A 14,128-nucleotide genomic window follows, 5' to 3' on the forward strand; every position below is an offset into this window, starting at 1 on the left:
GATTAAACAAATAGTATAATTAACATATACATTTATAATAGGAACATTTTAAAGGGAGATTATATCAAGATGAAAAGATATTTTAATCAAATTCTAAAACCTTCCCCAACCCAGGAAAGGCACACTCATTTGAGAACCCTCCTGTGACCCTCCTGTCAAATGCCTTTACTGGCACTGTACTGCACAAAGCATGTCCAGAATGAGTTTGAGGTCAAACCTTTGCCTACAAAGGAAATTAGAAGGAAATTGTAGGAGATAAAATGCAGCTTTAGGTTCTGGCATTTGTCCAGCTTTGTTCGCTTCGGTCCAGTATTTTAAGAGGTAGGGAAGGGGTAAAAGCAAAGAGGCAGTTGCTGTGTTTATTATCTGGCTTGCTATAAACTACATGCCTCTAACCTACCCTTCCTCCTCACCTCTCATACTGTGCATTGGAAAGTAATTTACTTGTCCTCAAAGCCCTTCCTCGAAGTTGAAAGAGTCAAATCAAATGAGCAGAAAAGATGGAAAAGTGATCTTCCCAGAAAGTATAATAATAAAAGCAAACTCAAATATGTTTCACTGAAGAAGAAAAAAAAAAAAAAACCACCACCACCACCACCATACAGCTTTAATAATAAACAGGACTCTAAGACATCTTCTGGGCAATGCAACACACACATTAGTGTACCGCCACGTCCAGGGAGTGTTACTGTACAGATGGGGAAAACAGACACCATCGTTTCCCCAGAGGTCACAGAGCGAGGAGTGTGTAGCAGAGCCAGGATTAGAATGCAAAAAAGCCGGCCTCCCAGGCCAACACTCACACCACTTGGCCACAGCGTCTCCCCCGTGGCAGCTCATTTATCAACCACAAATAATTTCCCCATTACTTTTGTAAACAAGAGCAGCGCATCTCAGAGCAGGAGACAAAGCTCTGTCCATTTTAAGAAGAAGAATATGCACAATGCAGCAAGTGTTATATAATCAACGGAACGCAGACCAGCAATGGCAAAATAATCGGGAACACATTCTTTCCCACCATTCTCAGTGATGTAATTGTATATGCCCCTGGCTCAGGTTCACGGCGTTACTTAACCCAGCCTGAATGCTGCGGAATGAGTCCAAATCCTGACAGTTGGGGAAACTGCATCCTGAACGTGGCACCACACAGACCAGACGTGGATCCCACCGGACGGCAACCAGTTTGGAAACACCATGCCCTCACAGGTGTTTTTAGCCCACGCCTAAAAAAGTTACTCACGCAGCCATGGGTGTGATGCAAGAGTCAGAACCTGGCAGGATTTAACTCCTTTATGTTCAAGCCAAAGCTAATCCTCTTGCAAAGTGTAACTAAGTTCACATTTTTTCCCACCTAGCTACCATTTCATAAGGTGATTACTGCAAGCACAAGCATCGGTTATTTATATATCACAGATACCTGGGAAACATAAAAAAGGTTTTTATAGTAACAAAAATACATGAAAATCAATCGATTTCTCATTTTGGTTTAGAAGAGGGCATTTTCCTTCAGGACCATCTCCATCTTTTTAATTCTCCACAGAAGATAAGAAAATGAAACTAACACAGACTTTTTCTGTAAAAGGCAAACTTCTTCTTAAAAGGCAAGATAGTAAATACACTGGACTTTGGAGGGCAACACGTTCCCTGTCACAACTACTCCACTCTACCACTGTAGCATGACAGCAGCCGCAGACAAAACATAAATAAATAGGTATGGCTGTGTGCCAATAAAACTTTACTGACAAAAATAGCAGGCCAGATTTAACCCAAAGGCCACAGTTTGCCACGTCTTAATCTAGGAAATGATTTATTTTCTTCCTTTTTTTATGTTGTTTCCAGCTCATGCTTCACTTCAATGGATCATTGATAGAAGATGATGCTATGCTAAATCACGAATGAACATTGAGGATTTGAGAGAATAAAGATTCTAAAAACATCACCATGGCACAGATCATCTTTTCCCGAACTAACCAGTGCACAGAGAAGGTCGACAGCCTCCAACACAAGTTCCTGGTGTCCAATTCGCGTGACCCCCAGCTCCTCAAGATCCTGATGCGAAATCTTCAGCAGCTGTTCTCCATTTATCTTCTCTCGTTCAAATTTGTGGACATACTGCTGCAGGCAATCATCTAACCCTACCAAAAAAAAAAAAAAAAGCAGAAGTCCATTATTGTCATTTTGTTTCCTTTACTCAAAACACTGCCCACATTTACATGAACTTCAGGAATCTCCCAATTATGCTCCAACTATTTGACTGTCTATATAATGTATATCCCACCTGATGGACACTTGTCAGATGTGTCCTCATCTTGTCATCTCAAACAGGTCTGCAATGTACAGCTTAACATTTTCAAATGGATTTAGCACAATTTTATGATGGTTACCTTTCCATTCCCTTTCAACTAAAAGAATAAATACTAAACCCTTGCCGACTTGGAAATGCAAGTTATGCATACTAGACATATGTCTGTTTGCTAAGCAGTCTTCCTTTGGGACATCATCCCTGTCCCAGCCCATATGCTCCCAGTGGACTTGGCAATCAAGATGCTTTGCCACAGTCTCTGGCCACAATATTTGACCCACCGGCCAGTTATAGGTTCAAGGATGACCAAGCAGAACCAATCAAAATCGTCCCTGACACAGGAAGATAGAGGTTCTTCCTTTCCAGTTGGAAGCCATAAGGACACAACTTTGGGGATGCTGGTAGTCATTTTTCTGATCAGTTTTCTGAAAATAAATCCATTTGAGAGGAAGAAAATATTCCAATAATATCCTATATGCTCCTAGATTTAAACCTGCTTAAGGATACTTCTATCCCTACTATTTTTTCACTTAAATTGAAATAAATTCCCTTTAGAGCTTAAGCTTGTTTGTGCTGGGTTTCTGTCCCTTGCAACTGAAAAAGTTCTGATGAATACAGAATCCAAAGGAGAAGATACCAGCAGTGGTACCAGAGAAAGACAATGTTAAATGGGTTAGCTCATGGGACTTTTTCCAGGTCAAATACCACTTCCAACAGTGCTGTATTTTAATGTTCTTATATAATGATTGAGATAGATAAAATAGGTAAGACTAACAGGACTTGGGTATCTTTATGCCTATAGAGAGAACTCCCTGGTCAACTTGTTTCAAATGTTTTACTAGAATAAAATTTTACAGAGTCAATTGGTCTATTCAAGCCTAATAATGAAAGCCACCTTAGTGTTTTCAACAATGAGGCTAAAAAATGTTTAACCCCAACACAGAGGATGAAAATTCAATTGAACTAGCATAAAGTATGCAGAAGGCATGTTGCTGTCTTCTGCCACCCTCAAACACACACACACTTACTTCACTTACCCCCAAGCTCTGCCATGTGGGTACTCTAGACTAGGAAAAGTAGCCATTAGGTCTAGCACTTAGTTTTGGCAATACTAACGTCTATGGATCTTAAAAGCTGATGTGCTAGGTTAAATGATAACTTTCACCATTTGCCTCCCGATAAGATATAACAAGAAGAACAATGTTCTTACAACTATTTGGGACTACCAAATATAGGATGAGGCGGTGAGAAAAAATCACTTTAAGGTGATTTGGAACCCCCTCATCTTCCCTCAAGCGACACCTATCTAGCCAAGAGGCTCCATCACACAGCAAGCAAAATTAGAGACACTGACATGAATCCAGCTCCACTTTGATGGCCATGAGCCACAAGTGGCCATCAGGGTGTATGAATCAGACAGGCACTGGACGCTACCCAAGTCAGCAGGTATGGAGATGGATGCCACCACCCTGGCCCCAGGGCTATAGGCACTGTGTTCCAGAGCCCTGACACTCAGGGCCATCTGCAGAGGGGTGGCATCTATCTACAACAGCAACGGTGACGAGGGCCAAGAGCTAAGGAGAGCCTCCTGACAGCTCTCTTCACAATTTATAGATGACTAAATTAGGGTGCATGGGGGCTACATAACCTGTCCACAGGCACACAGCTGGTAAGATGCCAAGAGAAGGATTTTTATAGCCATCTTCTTCAGCTCGCTATGGAAGAAAAGGCTTCAAATGCAAATTGAGACCTATTTGGCACAAGCTCTGCTCTTTCACATTCTACCCAGGGAAACACAAGATTATAAAAATTTCTCTCCAAGCATCTTCCTGAAAAAAGCAGTAGGGTCTAATTACAAACACTTATTAAGAGAGAATCACAAAACCTTAGAGGTACTTAGAAGGCACTGTCATTGAATCCAAACAATTGGGTAAGTACAAGCAAAAGTCTAAATTACTATGAATTTCACCCTAAATCACTTAGCCAGTTCTAAGCCAGATCACAGCCAATATCCTGCAATTGCCTCTCCATTAGGATGTCCTCTTCCGTTGCCCAGTTTTAAGCTTTAAAATGAATTTTTGTTTTAATGATCATAAACGTTTAGGACCATCATGTAATACGTTTAAACTTTGTTGTGGCCAAACTGTTTCTCCCCAAAGTTATATGTTGAAGTCCTAATCCCTGTTACTCAGAAAGTGACTGTATTTGGAGATAAAGCTTTAAAGATGTGATTAAGTTCAAATGAGATCATCAGGTTGGGCCCCAATCCAAGATGATTGGTGTCCTTAGAAGAAGAGGAGACATACATGGGGGCGAGTCTGCGTGAAGACGCAGGAAGAAGAAAGCTATCTACAAGCCAAGGAGCCAGCCCTGCCGACACCAGGATCTCAGACTTCCAGCTTCCAGAGGTGGGAGGAAATAAATTTCTGTTGCTTCATTACCCAGTCCATGGCACTTTTTTTATGGCAGCCCCAGCAAACCAACACAAATGTAACAGTCTTTCGGTTCATTATTCATACACATGTCATAAACTCTCATAAACAAAACAAACAGGGACCGGTAGACTTAGAAGTTCATGCTTACTGTGCCAAGCAAGCTCACTGTGCAAAGTAAAGTATAAAACAGAGATTCCTGTCAGTTTTCATGTGCAGAGTAAGTCAATCCATTAAAATTAAAGTGAAGAAATGGATGCAGCATGGATGTTCATTAAACTTCATGCGCCATGGACGTTCATTAAACTTCATCCCTGAATAATAAGTAGAAATAAAGATGAGGCCAGATTCCTCTTTTAATTAACTGAAGGGTTTCACTGAGGGAACAGGATTTCAGAAGTAGCTTGAGAGCATGAGGAAATATTCTGGACACAGGGAAGGGGGAGGTGCGATGAGGCTTCTTGATAGGACGAAGGTTGTAAATATGATCAGAGAGAGAGAACTTGAACAATACAGACGAACATTTCCCTGGGAGGAAGGCCAGAATCTCTTTAAGGATTCTGGGGGAATATAAATGACGTAACCTCAAATAATCAAAAGATCCCTGACATATAGGATTATCAATTGGGAATGCCATGTTGCTACTGACCTAAAAACAGCATCTATAGTGGCATGAAGACTTCCTCCCAAGGGATACATATGTTGAATATGTTCAGGTTTAAATAATGTTGCCCCCAGTTTTATTATCCCAAAATGTTATGGCCTATTAGTCATATCCCACTGATCGGAATACAGTCAAACATTTGTAAACAGCTAAATTATTTAAACTGTTACACAGCCCCACAAAGGAGGAGAAAATCCCTAATTTCAAGGAAATTGGTCTAATCATTTTAGAATTTGCAACACACACTTTGACCTCTTTGTCACATGTACCTATTTGCCAGATCCTTTCTTCTAGGAACTTACAGAATGTCTAGCAGAACTGAGAGAAACACATCATTAAATAAAATTAAACACATTCCATTTACACAAATTAAACACATAATGCAATGTGCAATAATCAGGAAGGAAAAGGAAAGGAAGCTCCAAAAGAATGCAAACCACAGTGAGGGAGGCCCAGACTCCCTCCACTGTCCCCAGATCTGGCAGTGAATACTCCTGAAGTTTCAAAGAAATCCCAAATGGGAAAAGGAAAGAAAGAAACCGCTCACCCCAGTGGTAGAATGAGACAAGGCAGTAGTTATGAGCCTGAGTATCAGTACTGATCCCACTTCTTGCTAACTGGAGAAAGTTCCTTAGTTCTAAGATTTGGAAACCACGGATAACAACACTACCTACTGCACAGATTCATAATGAAATGGAAAGGGTTGTTATCTGGAATGGGCTTAAAATACAATGAAGCACATAGTAAATACTCTGCAAATACTGTTAAATACAAAAATGTGATTTATTCAGCTCCTCAATTTGCTAAGTGTTCAGAATAAAAGTTGCTAGGGAGACACAGAAACTCCCAAATGCTTTTAGGCAGCCACTCCTGGGAACACAGTAAACTAGACAACAGCTCACATTACTGTCCTCCCTAGGAGGTGTTCCCAAATATGGGAGCCTGCCATAATCATCGATTCCACCCGAAAAATGTTTTCTGATTTATACCAGAATAGAAACATCATGAAATCTGAGGCTTCCTATTGTTCTCTGTTTATCCTCCAGCATCTAGAACACTGCCAGTGCTTAATACTATCTGTAGAAGTACATGAATGTGTTAAGAAAGACAATGAACTTCACAAAAATATTAATGTCACACCAATGGACAAGCCACCTGATTTTGCTTTCCCATGCGAGTTAGTAACTAAAGAGAAGGAAACTGTGATATCATCTACAGGTGCATGCTCCAAGTTTCCATGTTTCAAGATTAAAGAAGGTCATGTCAACATTAAGGAAAAGTATCATGCACAAAACAAAACCCCAAAGTAAAATTCCAGACCTTGACAAGATACTTGCCCCATACTAAAAATGATTCTTTATTAATTAATTAATATCTCTGAAGTGTGGGAAGGCTTGTGTACACAAAGATTAAGAAGTTAGAGTAAATGATCCACTATAAAAAACATAGAGCTATTCTCTTCTTATTTTCTGCAGGAGACGACAATCAGATCATTGACTACATCATCTTCCTTTCTGCTGGTGAGGTCCCCTGGAAGGCCCTCCCTCTCCATGGCTAGGCTTTTGGCCTGTATGCTCAAGTCAGCAAAAACTATAGTTCTACAAATATAGTGAGCCTGGAACAGTCTTACAGTATTTTACACCTAATACTTTTTTTTTTTTAAGAAAAATTGTTTAAAGATTTTATTTATTTACTCATGAGACAGAGAGAGAGAGAGAGAGAGAGGCAGAGGGAGAAGCAGGCCCCATGCAGGGAACCTGATGTGGGACTTGATCCCGGGACTCCAGGATCATGCCCTTGGCTGAAGGCAGGCACTAAACCGCTGAGCCACCCAGGGATCCCTACACCTAGTACTTTTTGATCACTGACTGAAGCATGTTTTAACCAGAGGGTTTTTTCCTGTTTGATTCAGAAATTGGTTAAGCTAAAGCTTATAAGCTCAAGTCTCATTCAGGACTTTTAAGGGCCACAAGTGACAGACAGATGATGCAAATAGGATCCAGGGACACAGTGCTGTTCAGACGCAGTGTTGTTCAACCAGGAGAATCAATTACAGATCACACAAATTCAATTTAGGTCAACACAATTTATGGTACAACTATCATGTGCATGACTTTCTACTGCGAAGGAGATGAGGAACAGATCAGTTTTTGATGAGCTCAATCGGAGGCAAGGAAACAAGACTTGGGTCACATATACGTGTGTGTGTGTGTGTGTGTGTGTGTGTGTGTGTATATACATACATATAATATATACATACCTAAAATATTATATATATGTATATATTATATATATTTATTTTTAAATAAATATTATATATATATATATATATGTGTGTGTGTGTGTGCATCTAAAATATTCTTGGAATTCCCAACACTTTTAAAAACATGAAACAGTAAAGACCTGACATCAAAGTTCTTCTGCCTTCCCAATTGGCTGACACTCCAGATCCAATTTGTTAACAGTATCTGACAAACATGGTCTTTTGCTAAAGATTAAAAAAAAAAAATCAAGTTTCCAACAAAGCTCAACATGGTTAAGCTTCTATGTGGGCATAATATGATTAATGGAGCAAAACCAATTTCAGAGCATGCCAAAATTCAGCATCATGCTGTACTGGTAGGACCTCCAAGGGCCTTTTATGAAGTGAGCCATTCAACTCTATCCCTTTAGAATGACTTTTTTTTGTCATCCTGGTTTTAGTGAAGTCTCTAGACCTTAATTTTAAAACTAGCTGATAAAACTGGCTTAAATATGGTAATCTAAGTTTTGGCAATAACACTATGTTTGAGACATGGGGGTGTGTAATTTTAAAGGATTGAGGAATTCTTCTTGCCTGGTTGGACTGGCTCTTGAATGACTGACCTTTCCTAAAGAGTCAAAACTACAACCAGTGTCACTAGGTAACATGGGGGAGAAAGGGAGCCCAAGTGCCACCTCTCAGGGGCAGCCTGAGACAGAAGGGCACACACCTAACTGTCCTGTTGCCTTTGCACCTGGAGGCCTCTGATAGTAGCACTTCTTCCCTCTAGTTTAGAAGGATCCAACTTCTTCACAACCCCATCCTCTGTCCCCTGTCAGTCTATCCACTCTGAGGGAAGAAACTGCAGCCACATATACCCTTTTTTGGCTCAGGATCCACTGTCCTCCCTCATAGATCTCAAGAGGACAAGGAGTAGCATGAAAAGCAATACAAACTACACAGTGCAGATAATACAAGCACAAGGAAACTATCAAAAATGGTAAGATCTAACGAGAATCACTTGAAATGCGGTGTCACATGCCATTTATGAAGAATCACACCTAAATATGTATTTGTCTTGTGATTTTTTTCTTTTTAAAAAATGTTTTAGGGACGCCTGGGTGGCTCAGCAGTTAAGCGTCTGCCTTCAGCTCAGGGTGTGATCCTGGAGTCCCAGGATCGAGCCCCACATTGGGCTCTCTGCATGGAGCCTGCTTCTTCCTCTGCCTATGTCTCTGCCTCTCTCTCTCTCTCTCTCATGAGTAAATAAATAAAATCTTTAAAACTAAAAAAAAAAGTCTTAATCTTTAGCTTTTCCTTTGGAAATGTCTATTTTTCATGTTAGGTTTTATAGTATCCCTTCACTCTGTCCCCTTCATCATATGTGACTGTCACAGCTAAACCCTCTTGCCTAGGTTTCTACAGTCATCTAAGAAACCGGCTGCCATGCTCAGTCCCCTCTTCCTTTTAATTCATCCTCCACCATTCCATCCGAGCAAAACCATCCTCCCCTTTACAGATCCAAGTCCGTGAGCCCTGGAGGGTCTGTCCTCTTCCAAACTTCCCTGCACTCCCACTTTTCTGGGACATTCATTTTTCTGGTGAGAATGTAGAAATGCTTTCTCCAAAAGGAACAAAAGTATGACTCTCAGGTTAGCCAATTCAGATCACGGGCCAAATTCGGCCCACTGCCGGGTTTTGTAAGTCAAGTTTTATAGGAACACAGCCACATTCTTTCGCACACGTACTGCCTCAGGCTGCCTTCACGCTACAGTGACAGAACTGAGTGTGTGACAGAGACCAAGCGGCCCACAAGGCCTCAAATATTTACTATCTGGCCCTCTACCAAGCCCTGGTGTAACTAACAGCAGTGACGAGTACAAAGTGATGATAAACCTGCCAAGTGGAAAAAAAGACGAGACCGGGATTTAAGTGAATCTGTTTTTTTCTTTTCTTTTCTTTTCTTTTTATATTTTTCAAAGAATCATTTTATATAACTACACTGAATTAAAAGGCAGAGAAAATGCTATCTCCCCTCCACCACAAAAATCCTAAACATGTTTCAGGACACCTCTTCAACTTTTTATCTATTTTATTTTACTATTTCCTTTTGGTCAGTTCTTTTTTTTTTTTTTTTTTCTTGGAGTAATGATAAAATTCACCAATTTTCAGTGCACAACTAGGTGAATTCTGGCAAATACATACCATGAAGTAATCACAGCACAATCACGATATAAACACTCTATCACCCCCAAAAGTTCCCTTTGCTGGTCAGTTCCCTCCCTGCTATCCCTGGGAGTCACTGAACTGCTTTCTACCAAAAGGAACCTTATTTCTTATTCTAGCCTTTACTCCATGGCCTGCCTGTGTTACCCTGGTTAAACCACTTTTCTTCACAGTTCTTGGGCTCCTCAAACACGGATGAGCTGGCTCCGATTAGAACTGACACCCATGCATACAACTACCCACGGCTCTGATTTTCTCAGTCATCCTGCCACACACCTCTGGTTAAATGTAATTTGAAGAAAGAGGACTACCACACAATGCCTTGAAAACTGGATTAGAAGACCTCTTGGTTCCTTTGAGGTCTACAAGTATATGCTCTTATAAACATGTCTGAGTTAGCATGAGTTACCTTCACTTATAATGGCCAAAAATGCAGAAGGAAAAAGATTGCCCAGAAACTTAAATCTCAAACATCCTCAGAGCCGAAAAATAATGAGCAAGTGAATGAAGTTGGTCTTGGGGAAAACCCTGTCCGGTTTTCTGTGCTGATTAGAGTCCGAACATATGAAGTCATCCCTATGGCTTCTGTTGCCTTCAAAGCACAAGCTGGATGAAACTCAAACACATGGAAAGAACCAGCAACGAGAGCCCTGGAAGCCCAATTAAGAACCAACCAAGTTCTTTCACTATATTATTTATGGAATGAGCAACTGCTTTTGAGGAGGAGGGACATGGTACTGGACGTTTTTTAGAGCACCAAGCTGACAGCACAGTAATGCTGAAGACCAAGTGTAAGTCTGTGCTCTTAACCATTTGGGAAAAGCTGGTCCACAAATCACACATCACTAAGAGGGTACCAAATACGGAGCAATAAACCCAGGCTTCAATTTCTTACAAGAAGCAATAACAAGGAGAGCAGACGGCAGTCAGTATTTTTGTTTCTAAAGCAAACTCAGCTTTCTTGCTAATAACTAATGCCTTCTAAGACTTCTGTCACTCCAAAGACATCAAAAAATGTAACCAAGAAACAACCACTCTTTAGGTTTCACTGCAGAAGCAGATGATCCATTACCGAAACAAAACTTGGAAACAGCAAATATATCCATGCCAGGATAACTTAAGGAGGTAAAAATAGAAAGACTACCTTAGCTCAAAGTCTCGAGTTACCCAGAAACGGTCAGTCAAATGGCTTGCCCTCATTTGAGGTTTCTGCACTGGTAAGTAATGCCTTCCAGCTGGCAATTTTCACCAGGAAACTCTGCGTCAAAGTAGGCTTTGCAATCTGACCCTGTCCCCTCCCACCCTCCAACAGATGCAGCACCACACTGTGAAAGGGACCCATCCTGCCATCTCTTAAGCATCCTGAGTCTAGCCACGAAGGAAGTAGTGCCCTGAGTGGAGACATGGGAAATGAAAGCTGCATTGTCTGCAAACATCTTTTTCAGGAGATCCTGATCCAGAGCTAAATACTAAAAAAGAACTGACAAACGCAAATCCTGATGCAAATCAGAAGCAACCAAAGAACCAGTGGTCTAAAAAAGATGATCAGAATTCAGAATATAGGGCAGCCCGGGTGGCTCAGCGGTTTAGCACCGCCTTCAGCCCAGGGTGTGATCCTGGAGACCCGGAATCGAATCCCACATCAGGCTCCCGGTGCATGGAGCCTGCTTCTCCCTCTGCCTGTGTCTCTGCCTCTCACTCACTCTCTCTCTCTCTCTGTGTGTGTGTTTCTCATGAATAAATAAATAAAATCTTAAAAAAAAAAAGAATTCAGAATATAATGGCAGTCCCGAATGTTCAGCTTTGAGTCCTCCTCCACTGCCTGCTGCCCTCAGAAAAGTATCATGAACATGAAAAGGTAACACTGAGGGCAGGGAAGAAATCTGACATTGACTTATGTATGTCTCAGGGTGGCTACTGTGTCTGTGTGTATATAGGCTTATATAAATATCCCAGTAGATGTTCAACACAAAATGCAAAACAATTTTTTCAGACTCCAAAAATAAAAACAAAGTTGTGGAGGCAAACACAAAAGATTTCACAATGCTCTAGGGGGAAAAAAGTGTACTTTCCAAGGCTGGTTGGTGTAATTCAGTAACCAAACCACTGTATCCAATTCTGCAATGCTTGGACCAAAAGGGTGGGGGGGCAGGAAGAGTAAGATGTGCAAGAGGAGAAAAGAATGTACTTCTCTCAATCTAAGCTGTGCCTTCTCCTGCCTCTACCACAACTTATTTTTGTCAAAACTATAAATTAGATTTGCTCTAAAACCAAACATTGGCTACAACTCTTATCACTGGCATGCTCACAGTGAACCGAGGGAAGAATTAACTAGTTCCTCACACACAGCAAGCCTAAGTTTCTAGCACTAAGGAGAATCAACTCAGTATGTGGACCAGGCAGTGACCATGGCAGCAAGCCTGGAGGCCAGCCTTCATCTCTGCCCATCACTTGGGTGTCCACACTGCCCAGGGGAAAGCCCCAGTGTTGGGGGGGGGGGGGAGACACAACACATGGATCACTTCCGTTCCACCTGGGCCCATCAGGGGTTCCAGGGAAAAACTGCCACTTGCCTAGCCCTCTACCAACACTGCCATCATCACTTCAAAGTGCACAGTCCCAACAGCTGGGCTGCATGTTAAATGAAGCCCCTGGGTTAACAGGAGGCTGCACAGTTTATAGAGCACCCGCACACACGGTATCTCATTGCTCTGTGCAATGACCCTAGGGAGGATGCTGGCCAGGTTGTAATTACCTCCACTCCGTTGATGAGGAAGCCAAAAGGAGAGAATGGGTTCCCCGGGACATCATGCCAGTAAGAAGGCAAGGCTAACACAGAGCCCAGGCCTCAATCAGGCACCCAAACCCTTGTGGGGTCTGAGGTGGTCAACGAAGAAATGAAAGGATGCCAAAGAGACTGAATTAAGCACATTATTTCACAGACTATGTTTCAGGTACCATGTTGAACACCACAGAAACGCTGTAACATACAACTGATGTTCAAGTCACTGAAGATTAAAGGACTTTAAAAAAAAAAAAAAAACAAGGAAAGGACTATTATTAAGCCTATTTTATAGGCTAGGATCAGCAGTAAGGCAGAGTAATTAAGGAACAGGGCCTCCGGGGCCAGACTGCCTGGACTCAGCTCTGCTACTTCCCAGCTGTGTGACCTTGGGAAAGTTACTTAACCTCTCAGTGCCTCGGTTTTTTCATTTACAAAATGGAAAAGATAGCAGTACCTAACTTGTGTGGTGATCTGGATGATTAAACATGTTAAATATTCTTAAAGCACTAACAACTATGATGATAGACACACAGTAAGTGCTATTTAAGTGTGAAAATAAAAATTTTAAGTCTTGTGTATTGTTTTGTTTTTTTAAGACAAGAAAATGGGGTTCAGGGATGTTTTAAGTAACTGACCTGACATTATACAACCAATAAGAAGCAGAGTCAGGATTTCAGCCATTGCTGAGCACTGTGCAGAGAAGCAGAGGAGCCCATATGGGACCAGGAGGGCTGGGGGTCAGATGGCAAGAAGCTGACATCATGAGCAGCTGAAGCTTTTTTGTGCAGCAGGAGATGGGGGCCACGAGGATGCTGATACAAGGAGGATGAGAAAAGCCAAAAACACCTGCTAATTTGGGGACAGCGGCCTGGGGCAATGGAGCTAGTTATGAGGTATCATCAGTCTTTTCTGATTTTTTTAAACGATGGCTTTACCGAGATAGAATGCATGTACCATACAATTCACCTCCTGCATTCACAAGTCAATGAGTTTGGGGATATTCAGAGTTGTACAACCGTAACCACAACGATCTTATTAGTACATTTTCAATTGTGCCCCCCCTCAACCCATTTCACCCCCCTCCTACCCCTACCAATGGGAAACCACTGATCTATTTCTAAGCCTGAGGATCTGCCTGGCTATTTTACATAATGGATTCTAGACATTTCCCATAAATAGAATCCTACAATATATGGTTTTTTGTGATTGGCCTCTTTCACATAATATAATGTTTTCAAGGTTCATTAAAGCCTTCTCAGAACAGTTTAAATGCCACTCCCTTGCTCCTAGCCCTGCTGGCTTCCCACTGCACTTGGGAAAAAATCCAAGCCAGTGAAGTCCGTTTTGGTCTGTTAGCCTCCTACCTGCCTCTCCAACTTCACCTCGGGCCACATTCTCCCTCGACTACTATGCTGGACACGGGTTTTACCTATTTCTTCCAGCTCCTGTCTACCTTAAGGCATGTTCCTTTCACCGA

General features: G+C 41.6%; 1 protein-coding gene across 2 annotated transcripts in view; it reads right to left on the minus strand.

The window, feature by feature from the left end:
- The window catches only part of CNKSR3 (CNKSR family member 3), an 88,150-nt gene that overhangs the window by 33,593 nt on the left and 40,429 nt on the right, over positions 1-14,128 (minus strand). For both annotated transcript variants that reach the window (XM_041737822.1, XM_041737833.1), the window contains one exon: positions 1,972-2,135. In XM_041737822.1, the coding sequence (XP_041593756.1) occupies positions 1,972-2,135 (164 nt within the window). The remainder of the gene's footprint in view (positions 1-1,971; positions 2,136-14,128) is intronic.

The sequence above is a fragment of the Vulpes lagopus genome, chromosome 2 (genome assembly GCF_018345385.1).
Source record: "Vulpes lagopus strain Blue_001 chromosome 2, ASM1834538v1, whole genome shotgun sequence".
Taxonomy (NCBI): Eukaryota; Metazoa; Chordata; class Mammalia; order Carnivora; family Canidae; genus Vulpes; species Vulpes lagopus.